Below are 14,569 nucleotides of genomic sequence, written 5' to 3'. Positions count from 1 at the left end.
CCAAATATGCCTCCAACAGACGTTGATAACCCTACAAAGGCGGTAAATTTCATCAAAAATTCTAGAAAGGTACCAGGGAGGGGTGGTCGTGCCTGCTGCCCATGAAAGAATGTTTTTTGCATCTCCTTCCACCACTAAGGAATGACCCCAGGAAGGATTAAAGAGTCTAAGGCCCATAAGGAGTGCCAGGGCTTCAGCGAATTGTGAATCTCCATGCCAACAAATTCTGAGTATGTCCATTGAACATTTCGGTTGTGGTCACGGAAAACCCCCTACTCCTGAAGGGCCTGGGTTTCCTATAGAACAACCATCGAAGTTTAGCTTAATGGCTGTATCTAGAGGACGTAACCAGTTGTGAGATCTTTGAAGCTTGAGAGGCTGAATTCGAATAATGTTATCCCATTGCCTGAGGAAAGAACTCAAAGGAATCCCACCAAAGATCTTATGGGTGGAGGCCCAAAAGGTTACATGGGATGTAACCTTATGAAATAGAGCAGAGACTTCATGTGTATGCCCTTGAAAGATCCTCTCATTTCTTTCAAGCCATAAAACCAAAATTGTAGCAGCTAAAGCTGCCCTCCACAAGGTTATGCCTGCTTTGGGCCAAGGACCTCCACAGTAATGAAGAAATAAATCTTTTACCGAGTGTGGGAGGACCCAATTGAAACTAAACAGTTGTAGGATCTGTGTCCGAAGCTCAAAAGCCACACTACAGTGTAGAAAAAGGTGGTGGTTAGACTCCTCTGTCAAACACATAACACATCTGTTTGGTAGTGGCAGTCCCCTTTTTTGGAGCTGATCAAGAGTTAAGGCCCTATGACAACCGGCAATCCAATTGAAAGACTGAACTTTTGGAGGAGCTATTGTGTTCCACACCTTGGAGAGGGGAGAAATGGGATTTAGAGGGAAAGTAGGGGGCTGGGTAAGAAGCTTATAGAAGGATGCAACTGAAAACTTACCCGAAGTGGATAGTGTCCATACCAAAGAATCACTTCCTGATAAAGGTAGGAACACTGGGTGAAGAGCAGCAGATAGAGTGGAGAACTGTAAAGGTTCCTTCGAAAGGAAGGGTTCCAAGAACTACGCCCTGCAGCCAAGACCATTTCGTCTGCAATACTGGACTCTTTGTTGGCAACAAGTTGAAACAGGTCAGGAAAAAGATCCCTAAGGGGAGCATGTCCAATCCACAAATCCGACCAAAAGCGAACTCTGCTTCCATGTCTAGAATGGAATCGAATCACTTTCTTGAACTGAGCGAGGGAGGAGGCGAGGGATTTCCAAATTCCTAAAGCCCTACTCTGTTAGGGCCTTTTAGGAACCCAAGAGTGGTCCATAATTTTATATTTCTTCCGAAAAACCTGTGCCTAGAAGGAGTTTAGTTGGGTGGCCAATCTCCACCACCCCTTCCCCAAAAGGGCCTGATTATGCTTTCTCAGATCTCTGATACCCAGACCACCTTGGGCTTTTGGCAGTTGGATTCTATCCCAAGACATAAGGTGGTGACATGTTTTTTCAGCCCGGCCGGACCACAAAAAATTCCTCATCGGTTGGTCCAGTCTCTTAACCACCAACGCTGGCATATGGAAAATGAACATTAGATAGACGGGGGAGTTGGCCAAAGTCGCCTTAACCAGCGTAAACTGACCAGCCAGAGAAAGGAATCTGGCTTTCCCTCCATCAACCCTATCTATGACATGGACCCAATGTCTCTTTTTGGGTTTCCCTAAATCTAAAGGAATCCCCAAGTAAGTGGAAGGAAGGTCCTCTATTTTACAGTCCCAAGAAGGAATCAAGGATCTAATATCTTGAGGTGTGAGGCCCACTCCCATCATCTTAGATTTTTCCATATTTACTTTGAAACCAGTGGCGATCTCAAAACATTTGAGGAAGATTCTGAGGTTCTAAATTTGTTGGGGGATCGCCTCTAAGAAAACTAAGGTATCATCTGCGTACTGCAAATGTGATACCCTAGGGCCTTGTGAGCTACAGAGAAAAGGCGAGAGAAGCCTTTCTTAGTAGATACGAGAGATCGATCTGCTGAAGACCTCGTCAACTATTGTGGAAAGAAAGGAAGAGAGAGGGTCCCCTTGACGGAGCCCCCTCGAGACGACAAAGAAGCCTTTTGAGCTACCATTTATAAGGATAGAAAAGAGGGGGGTAGAAATACAACCTCTTATCCACTTTCTCCATCAAGGGCCAAAGTTCATTCTTGCCATAGTCTCATCCAGCAACTGCCAGTCGACATGGTCATAAGCTTTCTCCCAATCAATTTTGAAATCAATCCAGGTTTCTTAGAAAGAAACCTAGAGTGAATACACTCATGAGCTACCACCACACCATCCAGAATCAACTTGTCTTGGATGAATGCCGATTGGGATTGCGAAATGATGAGAGGAAGGACCTGCTTGAGTCTTGAGGCCAAAACCTTAGCCAGAATTATGTACCAAGAGTTAAGTAAGCTAATAGGACGAAAGTCCTTAAGCTCTTCAGCCCCTTCTTTCTTGGGGACAAGAGCTATAAAGGTAGCATTGATAGCTTTGTTGAGAATCCGCCTATGAAAGAATTCTTCAAAGAAACTCCTGAAATCAGGTAGGAAGGTACCCAGGAAAGATTTAATGGGGACCATGGGAAAACCATCAGGCCCCGGGGCTTTGTCATTTGCTAGCTGATCAATGTCGCTAGAGATTTCCTCAATTGTAAAAGGTTTTTCCAATTCGCTAGACCAATGGTCCGGAACTAAAAGGAAATCCAAAGTGGTCATCCTGGGCCCCTAGGGCAGAATAGAGGGTTGAAATGTAATTAAAGATGGCGTTTTCAATTTCATCTGGCTGGGTAAGAAAACTGTTATCCACCTTAATAGTGGATATCAGATTCTCTCTCCTTCTACAATTGGCAACCCGATGAAAGAAAGCAGTGTTCTGATCCCCTACTTTTAGCCATTTCACAGTGGATCTTTGGTACCAAAAGAGCTCCTCTTTCTTAAGAGTAGCAAGGTATTACAGCTTAGATTGGGTTCGTAACTGTCTTCGGAGTCTAACAGGGGTCCGACCTCCTCAATTTTATCAAGATCTTGGATGCAGCTGAGCCCAGAGCTTTTAATTGCGAGTAGTTCCTAGGCTGAGAAAGTCCCCAGCTTTTCAAGAACCTTTTGAGTAGCTGGATTTTTTATTGTAGCTTGAATCCCTCTCTACCCGAGACTTGGGAGGAGAAAGAATTCCACCAACTGGGAATGAGAGTCGCGAGGGACGGCTCTTCCAACCAAGTCAGTTCAAACCGAAAAGGTTTAGGCCCCCTGCTAGAAACTTGTGTCTAAAAGAATGGGGCGATGGTCAAAGGTAGGTTTAGGTAGGGTCAAAGTATGTGAATTTGGAAAAGCAGATTCCCAGTCCAATGACAGAAGGAAACGATCCAATTTGGCTAGAGAGGGCTGAGCAGAGTGGTTAGACCAAGTAAAGGCATTCCCTTGAGTAGGAATGTCTAAAAGTTCATGTCAAGAGATGAAGTCAGAAAAGTCCAGCATACCATGGGAGACATTAGTGTTGAGGTTTCTCTCATGAGACCAACGGGTGATGTTAAAATCACCACCCAGGCACCATGCAGAATGTGGTAAGGCAGCAACGTGATCCAATTCAAACCATAGGCGGGGGCGTAGGGAAGCTGCATTTGGGCTATAAATGGCGAAAAATTTAAGCAACACACCATCACTTGTCCTGGAGAGAAGGACAGTGACTGCGAAATCTCCTATGTGAGAAGATAGAAGATTAAACTCAGTTGGTTTCCAGATAACCCAAATTCCACTCGAGGCCCCTAGCGCTGGTAAAGATTCCCATTGACACAGCCTTTTGTCTCACACACTGCGAATGGACTGCACAGTTGGCGCCGGTTGTTTAGTCTCTCACCGAAGGGTATAGTTTGGTAGAGAAGTCTCTCACCGAAACCCTTTTGGGCTTCTGTCCCAGCCCTGTAATATTCCAAGATAGAAACTTCACAAGAGACGGGGAGGAGCAGGGGCGGACACAATCCTGGGCGACCACCTAAGAGTGGGGGGTTTTGGACAGCAGTGAGAAGAGGCTGGTCTACTGGGGCAAGATTATCATAATTAATAGAAGAGAAGAGGTTGAGCAGTTCGCGGTGTCCTGAGAGATTCACCTTGAGCCGGCTATGAGAGTCTGCCTGCAGGAACCGGTGGGCCGGACCTTCCGATCCAAGATGTTCAAAACCCATAACCCTGTAAATCTCCCTCATCTTGTTAGCTTCTCGAGTACTACCAGTCCCACCAACTATCACCGGGTCTCCTTCGTTCGAGCTGGAAGGGGGGGGTGCTAAAGGTAGTAATACAGGAGACAACTCTGCAGGTTCAGAGGAGGAGGCGAACTGACCATGGGAAACAGGGGAAAGAGGAACTGACTGCAGCGACTCAGGCTCCCACAGACTGAGTGTAGGCAATGAAGCCGCAGAAGACACTGAGGAGGGGTTAACCATGGAGGGAGCAGAAGAAGGTGAAGAGCCAAGAGTGTGACCAAAAGACCCAACAGGCTGGGTAGGGGTCCAGACAGAGACAGGGGGAGAAGCCCAGTTGGACACAGGATGAGGGCAAGGGTTAAAAGGTAGAGAAGGAGGGGGTGTGTAAGAAGATCAAAAGTGATAAGGAAAAGGTTGAGGCCCAAAGTTAATGGGCAAAGAGGGAGAGAACTCATAAGGGAAGAGAACCATAGTAATCTTGCCAAGAGAGATAAGGAGTGCGGGCTGAGGAAGATAGGGACCAAGAAGCTCTGACAGGTGGGCCAGGTCAAGGGGAGAAGGATGAAGGGAGTGCACCGTGATGATGCCATAAGGAATAAGAGAAGGGTCGACTTCCATAAGCACGGATGAAGCAAAAAGCGAGGGGTCACAATGGTAAAAGAAAGGAAGGGGTAAGAAGGTCAGGGAAAGAATAGAGGGAGGCACGTGGGGGAGAGAGGGGGAAGAATCAGCACTTTGAACGATGGAGGAAGCATCCTCAGAGCAGCCCAGAGAAGACCTGCAAGGAGTAGTGGATAGGGAGGAGGCTAGCGGCTCCTAACTCTTAGTTGACGGAGAGTACTGAGAAAGAGAAGGTTCACCTGAAGACCCGGGTGGATCATCAAGGTAGGGAAAGGTAGAGGGGAAGACAGCGTTAGGAGAACCGCCAGGGAGTTGAAGCGACAGAAGGCCAGGTGGCAAAGGGAGAGACGAAAGAGTTCCTTAGGCAAAGGGCGAAGAACCATGCGAAAGGATACCACCTACAGCCGCAGTGATGGAGGTCGGCACAAAGTTATGAGTTGTTAGCTCAAGAGAGCGTAGGGCGCATGGATTAAGGGGCGCTTGCCGTGTGGCCGCAGGGATAGACGTCAGGGCCACTGGTGTACCTATCTCCACTGTGTTTGTCCCCTTGTGAATTGGGTCAGCAACCGAAGCCGAGACTCAGCCCCTACCAGGGAGAGCTGGTTCTCAACAAAGACAGAAGACCCAGGAGAATGTAAGTCCTCTACCACTTCCTTACCGGGTCGATGGGTCGAAGAAGCTGAGGGACCCAAAGGAAGGTGATAGCTGTTAACAACCCCGCCTTCAGAGCTTGGTTCTAGTAAGGTGGGCCCAACACATGCCTTCGACGCCGACTTCCTGACAGCGCCGTCCCCATCATTCCCAGAGATTGAAGGTAGAGTATCACGCAGTGCCCGCAGGGAAGACCGGTGATCGGAGGACCGTTGACTAGCTAGAAAAAAAGGACGGTAAACTCTCGTGCCAGGAAAGTGATCATGGGGATTCCAGCGGTGGCGCCGCTTGGGTAGGCCAAACTTTCGAGAGACGATCCTCTAAGCAAAGGAAGAAGAACTATTCGGGGGAGGGTGCGAACTGCTATATACTTGATTAACTTAGGGGGGGGAGGCCTCAGTCCCAGCCAACGAAATCGGGTAGAACAGGTTATCAACTTCTATCCACACCCAAGGTGGAATACATTTCGGTTCGAGGACCTCCACCAGGAGCAGGATGGAGCCTAGCAGAAGTGTTTCCAGAGATTTCCATCGAATAGAGATCAAATAACCAAAAGATTCAGCGATTCTCCCAAAGGTTGCAAGAGACCAGGCGTGTAGAGGCACATGATGAAGCGTAAGCCAAATCTTTTGCCTTCTGAAAGAACCTTCTAAGGGGGACCAAGCCCGAAGGCTCAGGGTTGCCCCTTTGAACATCACATTTTTGGAGTCCTGCAAAACCTGGCAGGCGAGAGCTTGTGACGAAAAGGTGAAGAGGTAGTCTCCACTGGAGAGGCATCGGGCCGTGATATTGGAGTCCTTCTAGAAATTTTTAGCTCAGATCTCAACACCTCTGATATCTTTCCGAGACGGATGAAACGTGCGTACTAGAGATGACTGGAACTTAGTCTTATCAACAGAAGGGATGGATACAACAAGAAGGCCGAGCAGAGTACTTGAATGGGACGCAGAGGTGTTTAGGGTAGAGCTCACATCAAATAACTTCAAGCTGAAAACCATCCCATGCAGCCACAACAAAAAAGTGAAGAAGTTCTAGCAGCATATATGAAGTTGCTAATTGGTCACCCCCAAACATTGAACTACCCAAAAATATAAAAATTTTCAAAAGAATATATGACAATATGAGCACTTAAAAAGCCCAAAACTAACCTTTAATTGAATTCATAGCCATCAAATTGTCACAAGTTGCCATCTGCACTAAATTGTTCTAGCACGCTTTCCACTTACCTAAAGGAGAGGCAAAATTCTCACATGGAAGTCATGAGAACTTGCTAGAAGAATAATTCTAAGTAATATTTCCTCGTGACCAAGTCATTCTCATATGTCTTTACAATGAGAACTTGCTCAGCAAGAATGAGATCAAAACTTTCTCAAGGAAGTTATGTAGGATAACTCTGATGAAGCCCATTCAAAGCAATACCCTCCCATGAAATTTGGTTGAGGACAAGCTTGGGGAACATGTTTGGCTGCATATTTGAAATTAATGGAGAGGCAATATGATGCAGGGAAAAATAATAAATCAGAAAAATAAAGAGTTCAGCGAATATATTATCTCTCAGGGCCTACAAGGGAGTCCACCCCAAAGATCTCTTCACAACATCAAAGAAAACTTGTTCTTTACTTAATTCACCATATGTTTACAACAAAGGCACCTTCCCTTTAGAAATGAGAATAAAATAGAATAGAACAAACCCCCTATATCACTCACGCACTTCCCTCTCTCCCTAGATCCACAATCCTAGGAAATATTCTCTCCCCCTCTTTCCCCATGTAACTCCCTATCCTTTAAAGTAGAAAATCAATCAATCCCATGCAGTGTATCAAAAAGCTCTAGGCGGGTCCTAGGCGGCCTGGGGGGTCCAGGCCGCCTAACGCCTAGGCGGCCGCCAAGAACCTGGGCCGCTGCCCAGTTGAAAAAAAAGTAAAAATCCCAATATACCATATTCCAAGTTGAAAAAAAAAAAATAGAAGTCAAGAAGAAAATTTTGATAATCCATATTGTTAAAACAGTAAACTGTAAAACCACACAAGTGTAGGATATAAAAGTCAACACTCAACACAACAGAAATAAACAAAAATTTAGAAAATATACAATCTAACAAAAGTCAACACTCACGACTCAACACAACAGTCAACAGACTCAACACTCAACACTCAGCACCAAGAGGCAAGAGTCTTCAGTCATCATCAGAAGGAATATCAATAAGGCAAGCCTCATCATATGCATCAGAGTCGAGGCCATCATCATCAGAGTCATCTCCCTCTTCAATATAACGCTCGTCCTCCTCAATTTCTTCTAAATCTGCCTCTTCCTCCTCTTCTTCTACCTTCCTCTTACTAGTATGTACAGTCTGTGCAGATGAGACCCTACGAGTCTTGACTGCTCTACCTTTTTTCTTGTGCTTCTCTGAACTCAAATAGTGTATAATTCCTCCTTGGTAGCCTCAGGAACATTTTTACACAGAACAACATCCCCCATCATACCAACATGATGTTTTTTAAACCGGTAAATGCCCGCATTAGTATCCTTTCCACAATAATTACATTTAATACGATTTTTCTCACTTGGATTCGGGTTATAACCATGCTTCCAACCCGGATCACCACTCCGACCAGAAACTGGAGAAGATACTTCCATATAACAAGGCTTATTTTCATCCTTTTTTGGTTCTTCAAAATTCAACAAACGTCTAATCTCATCTCGAACTGCTTGAGGAACCTTTGTACAAAAAGTAACATTACCTCTAACACCAGCAAGGTGTTTTTTGAATCGGCTAATACCCCTATTGGTATCTTTTTCATAAAAATTACACCTTATACAATTTTTATCATTTGGTTTTGAGTTGTACTCATACTTCCAACCCGGATCACTTTTTCTAAGAGTAGCAAAAATAGATCTATGACAAGGATTTTGTTCTTGTTTTTGTTTTCCATAACTTAAAAATTGCTTAATCTCCTCCTTGATAACTTCAGGAACATATTTACAAAGGACAACATCCCCCTTAATACCGGTAAGATGTTTCTTAAACCGGTTTATGCCTCCTTTTGTATCTTTTTCACAAAAATTGCAACTAACGCAATTTTTGTCATTTGGATTCAAGTTTTATCCATATTTCCAACCCGGATCTCCACTCCGACTAACTCCTGAAGAAGACATCTCAAAATAAAACAAGCAATCTTAAAAATGCACTTACTTTGGATGCTTGAACTCCAAACTTTGAGAAACACTTCGATGATTCGATCCAATGAAATGTAGTTTTTTGGAGGTTTTTGTTACTCTAAAAGGTCTGGTGGGTTTAGGGTTCAAATGAATCTAAAAGCCATCATTCTTAACTTTTATATCTTTGAAAAAAATGAAAAAAAAAAAAAAAAAGTTTTCCGCCTCTAGGCGAGGCGCAGGCCTTGGGCGGGCTGCCCAAGGCTGGGCGCTAGGCGGCCGCCTAAGCGCTCAACGGTCCGCTTTTTAAATCATTGATCTCATGATAATAGGACTCTTCTCAATTAAAGTAACACACCAGAGACCAAACCTTACAGTTTAGCATCCCATTTCTTGTAATATCCTTCTTTCAAAGGACTCCCAACCAGCTAAGCTTCATGCGACAAAAAGAGGAACCCAATGCCAAAGAGACTCCATTCAATCCTACAAACTAGGGAAAAAAATTTAAATTTAAATTTTTTTTATGGGATTTCATTCTAGCATTCTTAGGACTGGCAAGCCATTTTCCTAGACTGTAGGATTTCATGGTGTTTCTTTGACATTGACTCTTTTTGTGGCATGAAGCCTAAGTTAATTGGATGACTTTTGAAAGAAGAATCTCACATGAGATGGGATCCTAAAGTATGGGATTTGGGAGTTGGTGTGTTACTTAAAATGAGAAGAGTCCTACTTTTGAAGGGATGTTGATAGGGAAAAACATGGGAAAAGAGTGGGAGCGGATATCTCCTAAGAAAATGGATCTAATGATAGAGAGAAGTACGTGAGTTATTTAGAGAGAGTACTTTGGGGGGTTTTATTTATCTTATTCTTCTTTTTTAACATATAATTAAAGGGAAGGACCCTTCCTTATAAACAAAAGGTGAAATGAGTAAAGAAAGAGCCTTTTTTTTATCATGTGAAGATATCTTTGGGGTGGACTCCCTTGTAGACCCTGAGAGAGGGTATAACCTCTCAACTATTTCTTTTTATTTTTATTTTCCTGATTAACTATTTTTGCCCTATGTCACAATAGGAGGATTAAAAACCCCGAGATTTCATGCCAACAACTCGTCTTTGAGATATGACTTTAATTGAAGTGTCATGGTGTTCACAGTTTGGGAATCGATTTCAAGGCCTACCTCTATTAGACATTTTTTGTGCTATTGAGTATCTTTCTTTTAAAATGGAGAGATTGAAGAAGATGTTACACATAGAATTAGGGTTGGGTGGGCGAATTGGAGATGTGCAACCGGAGTTTTATGTGATCGTCGCATACCAATAAAGCCAAAGGGGAAGTTCTCTAAGACAACTGCGAGACTATCTCTGCTTTATGGGACTAAATATTGGGGAGTCAAAAAATAACATACCCATAGAATGAGCGTCGTTGAGACGAGGATGTTGAGATGGATGAGAAGCAAGACATGAATGGCATTCAAAATGAATACATTCGGGAGAACTTCGGTGTAGCTCCAATAGCCGATACGATGAGAGAAATTAGACTTAGGTGGGCTAGTCATGTACAGCGAAGACCCAATACAACACCTATTAAGAGGCGCAAGTTGGTTCAAATGGAAGACTCAAAAGGGACAAGGGGTGAGCCCAAAAGAACAAGGTTAAAAGCATAGTTACCCGAAATGATTCGGATACCGACTCGATTTAGGAATCAGAGGGCAAAATCACTGTTGGCTAGAAGATTCCCGTTTCGGAATCGACGTCTGTACAAGAAGAATCATTGGGGAAGAGATTCATATTTTTAGGAATCGATATTCAACAAAAATGGAATTTTGATCCCTACACAGATGGAATCAAGATTCCTAGCTCTTTTGAGTCGAGTTTCCGACCTAGTTGGAATCGACCAATATGGAATCAAAATCTCAACATCTTCGGAATTGAGAGGGAACTGAGAGGGAAACAATACATATTTCAATGCCATTCATTGACCGACATGCCATACATGCACGTTTGCATTATTAATTATTTCTAACATTTTGGAGTTGCAATCTCTCCATTGGACCAACACAATGCATACTTAAAGAACTAAGTGGAGAATGTGGACCACCACTTTGGCTTCTATCGATCATATCATGCCAAAAAAGATGATGACAATTTGTAGCTTGAGATTGAGCATCTAGCTCGAGTAGTTTAATACCTTGGAAACTTCTAAACATCACTTTTTAGAAAAAATAGTAACAAGAAAAAGAATGAAAGGGGGGGGGGGGGGGGAAGAGCGGAAGAATTTGGATAAATGTTGAAACCAGTTTGGAAATGAGATTCTATACGTATTGGAATCAATATTCCTAGAATCAGGAAGAGATTCTAGCCTTCATGGAAACAGGTTTCGCGAAGATTCCTAGTCGGAATCACAGAATCAGGGTTCCAAATCGGAATTGCGACCTTCGGTGAGAGATTCAGGTAACTATAGTTGAAAGTAGCAAGAAAATATATGGGGACTTATGGCCTCACTGAGGGTATAGCCCTTGATTAAGTATAATAGAGACCAGGATTCATGTTGCTGACCCAAAATAGTTGAAAAAAGGCTCTGATGATGATGACGATGATTATCTTTCATTATTGTTGAGCCCTAATGTTACAATTAAGTTGTGGCTCAGTCCCACATCAAGGAGTTTCATGATGTAATCTCGATAAAAATAACACTGGAATCCTTTGAGAACCATTCCACTCCACCAGGATATAGTTACTTTAGCTCCCAAGGGCCCTTCCACATAGTGCCTCAGACTTTTGAGGCTTAAGCAATTCTCTCATCGCTAGTTATGCTGTACTGTTTCAGCTTCTTAGTTTCAACAAGCAGCATGAATTCAATACCTATTCAACATCTATTTCATAATGCAAAAGTCGAGGGAGTCGAAGATTCAAAATGATTAACCATTCCCAACAACAGCTTCCAATTACAAAAGGTACAACAATTAGGTTCTATTAAAACTAGAAAGCATGGATACCCCTCAAACTTACTGGGCTACCATGATTATGTTGAGAACTTCATATTAAAGAAACAAAAGCAGTTTGCAAGTCACGGTGAGAATTTCAAAAAAAACAAAACAAAAAATAATCAGCAACAGAAGAAAAAATAAATCCAAAGCGGTAGTTGATCTGCTATTTAGGAAACCTAATGGAAAGGTATAATCAAAATACACCAAACGCACCTACACATTAATGCGTGAACGAAACATTTGAAATGTTTGATCGACACACATACAATAACGAATACAATAAAATTAGGAAATGGTAAAGCAAAAGTGCACCTACAAAGAGAAAACTTCAATGCTGAAAAATGCTTGATAGATGCGCACACAATAATCAATATAATATAATTACGAAATGCTAAAGCAGGTCACCTACAGAAGAGCATACGTCAATACTTACATTCACAGTACATCAGTATAAGAACATGTATTGATTTCTCACATTGTTTTCAACAAAAAAAGTAAACAGATTTTTAAAAACGACTAATTTTAAACGGTTTGACTTTTTGACTCATTGATTACGTAATCATTTACAGGTATATTTTTACATAATTTCAGAAAACTGGGAAATATTGATCAGGGGAGGGACAGATCATTGTGACCACTATTGACAATCAGCAAGGCTGACCGGTCAACTCCCTCACTAGCTAGCTAGTCATCGAGCTCATTTGATTCCCACCATCCATGATTGAAGCTCGTTGTCATAGCTAAAAAATTACATGAAACGTGTGTATAGACTCCATGGATGTAAATGTCCTCACGAAAAGAAAATGTTGTTAGAGGTCAAAATATTTCTGCTCATGAAATATATATATATATATATATATATATATATATATATATATATATATTAATCAGTAGAGGTGAAATACAACAATAGACAAACAATAGCACATTAAAAAACCTGCGACAATCATAGTAGTAGATCTCTATATATGAGGCGGAACCCACCAGTGCAAGGCCATCAAAAGATAAACTTCAACAAAGTTCCTTACTAGTACAGGTCCCCAGGGGCGTGGGGATTTCATCAAAGTTGCCACCACAAGTACTAGGCTTCAACTTTTCATTCTGTTCTTGACGACCCTTGGGCAGTAAAGGGCAACTCACATAATTTAATTACATAGGCTCAAAAGAGACCCGACCACCGGGAGATTCATGGTTTTGAACAGACAAATCTATGACACAAGTGATAAGCATCCAGATTCAACACAATTTTAGAGAGGCTAATATCGAAACTGACACACTTCCTCAGGAGAAAATGCCCTTAGCAACACCTCCTTCCCCCCCCCCCCCCCCCCCCCCCTTTCACCAGGGAAAACATTTCCTTTTTGTCTCATTACTAACTCATACTTTCTCTGGTGAAATGACATGATTACCTATAAAAGTGAGATAGGACTTCTGAAATGGGTTTGACCGATATCCTTGTTTCATATTTTAGCAAATTAAACAGTGATGTCATCAAAGAAAACAAGGTGGACATATTGTTTTTTCCAAAATAGAATTACTTGTAGAATCTTGATTTACTGCAGAATTATATCCATCATGATTTAATAGCATTAAAGCAATTAGTAACCAAAGCTCAGGAATAATGGAAATTCATTAACAAATGCAGAAGATATATATCCTACCAAAAGAAGATCGATGCATGACACCCGTGCAGTCTGATTCGCAGCAGTACCACAGGATAAGAATTCTAGCAGAATACATTGTACAAGTTTGCCACTGAATAGATTATGAGAGCACTTCAAAGAGAGTATCCTCAAAAAATCATAATGGGAATGCTGCTTCCCTATCTTCTCTAGCAAGCCCTCCTGGAAGAAACAAAAGTAGCATTAGCTATTCTTCATGTGTCGACATTAAGTACACACATAATCACAGAATAGAAACAAGTACAACGACCAGAAAACTCTATTTAACAACACAAATACTTCGTACCAAAAATGCCAGGCATCAAATACGGGAGCACCACAATGAGACTTAAGTCTGCCTCTGCTGAACATAACTACGAATAAGCAAACCGAGGGTAAGACTCCATTGTTTGAATTCCATCCAAAAACCCAGGGATACGTAAAAAACTTGAACCTTCAATCCATAGTTGTTGGAGGCGGAAGATAAGGTGGAAGCTCCCTAGGGTTAGGATCGACGTACGTAGATTCCATAAGTTCAACAAGCTACTAAGCTAGTTCTTAGGACATCTGGGATTGAGACCTCACGTTACTGGTGGATCAAGGTTTTGGCTTGGAGGGATCTAAGCTCCAATATATATAAAACGAGCTCAACTGATAGCATATGATAAAATTTGGATCGAGCCAATGCCCACTCGATCCATTATCGTACACCTTAGCTTACTATTGTTGGAAGTATGGCCTTTCAAGGCCTTAAAAACCCGACATATTAAGGCTCATGATCACAGTGGGAGTGTACGAGAGCGGTGTGACTCTAGGATCTTGGTGCACTGGGACCAAGAGTCATATAACTCCGAGAGTCATGAGGCCGGTGTGTATATATATGGTTTTGATTTATGCATCATGACTATGTGATGGTCAGGGCATTGCATATGTGATTATTTGTGATTGATTGATGATGATATGAGCTCGAGTTTATTGTGTGTGATTTAGCTATGTATAAGAGAGTTAAGGCTTTGAGAAGACATAAGCCTACATCCTTGACATATTGAACTATTAAACCTTCGCATAGCATTTGCATGCACAGTCGCAAATGAGGAGCCACTATGCATGTACAGTCGCAAATGGGAAGCCACTCTACCCTCTTAATCCACCTGAGAGAGAAATTCACACTTACCGAGCATCCATAAGAGTGTATGCCATTGGGGGTGCACTTGCAATCCACTACTACCTAAAAGTCCTGAGCCACACATT

At 42.5% G+C, this 14,569-nt stretch overlaps 1 protein-coding gene across 10 annotated transcripts in view; it reads right to left on the bottom strand.

Moving 5' to 3' along the window:
- Window positions 1–14,569, bottom strand: part of LOC18436768 (ARM repeat superfamily protein) — a 75,199-nt gene that overhangs the window by 36,496 nt on the left and 24,134 nt on the right. For all 10 annotated transcript variants that reach the window (XR_016044558.1, XR_016044556.1, XR_016044560.1 and 7 more), the window contains one exon: window positions 13,319–13,501. Coding sequence is in view for 6 of the 10 variants with exons in the window: in XM_020668858.2 (XP_020524517.1) it covers window positions 13,319–13,501 (183 nt within the window). In the remaining 4 variants the exon portion in view is untranslated. The remainder of the gene's footprint in view (window positions 1–13,318; window positions 13,502–14,569) is intronic.

Source organism: Amborella trichopoda, chromosome 11 (genome assembly GCF_054954075.1).
Source record: "Amborella trichopoda isolate Santa Cruz 75 chromosome 11, AtrichopodaSantaCruz75HAP2 v2.0, whole genome shotgun sequence".
Classification (NCBI taxonomy): domain Eukaryota; kingdom Viridiplantae; phylum Streptophyta; class Magnoliopsida; order Amborellales; family Amborellaceae; genus Amborella; species Amborella trichopoda.
This window is presented reverse-complemented; position numbering and strand designations above follow the sequence as displayed.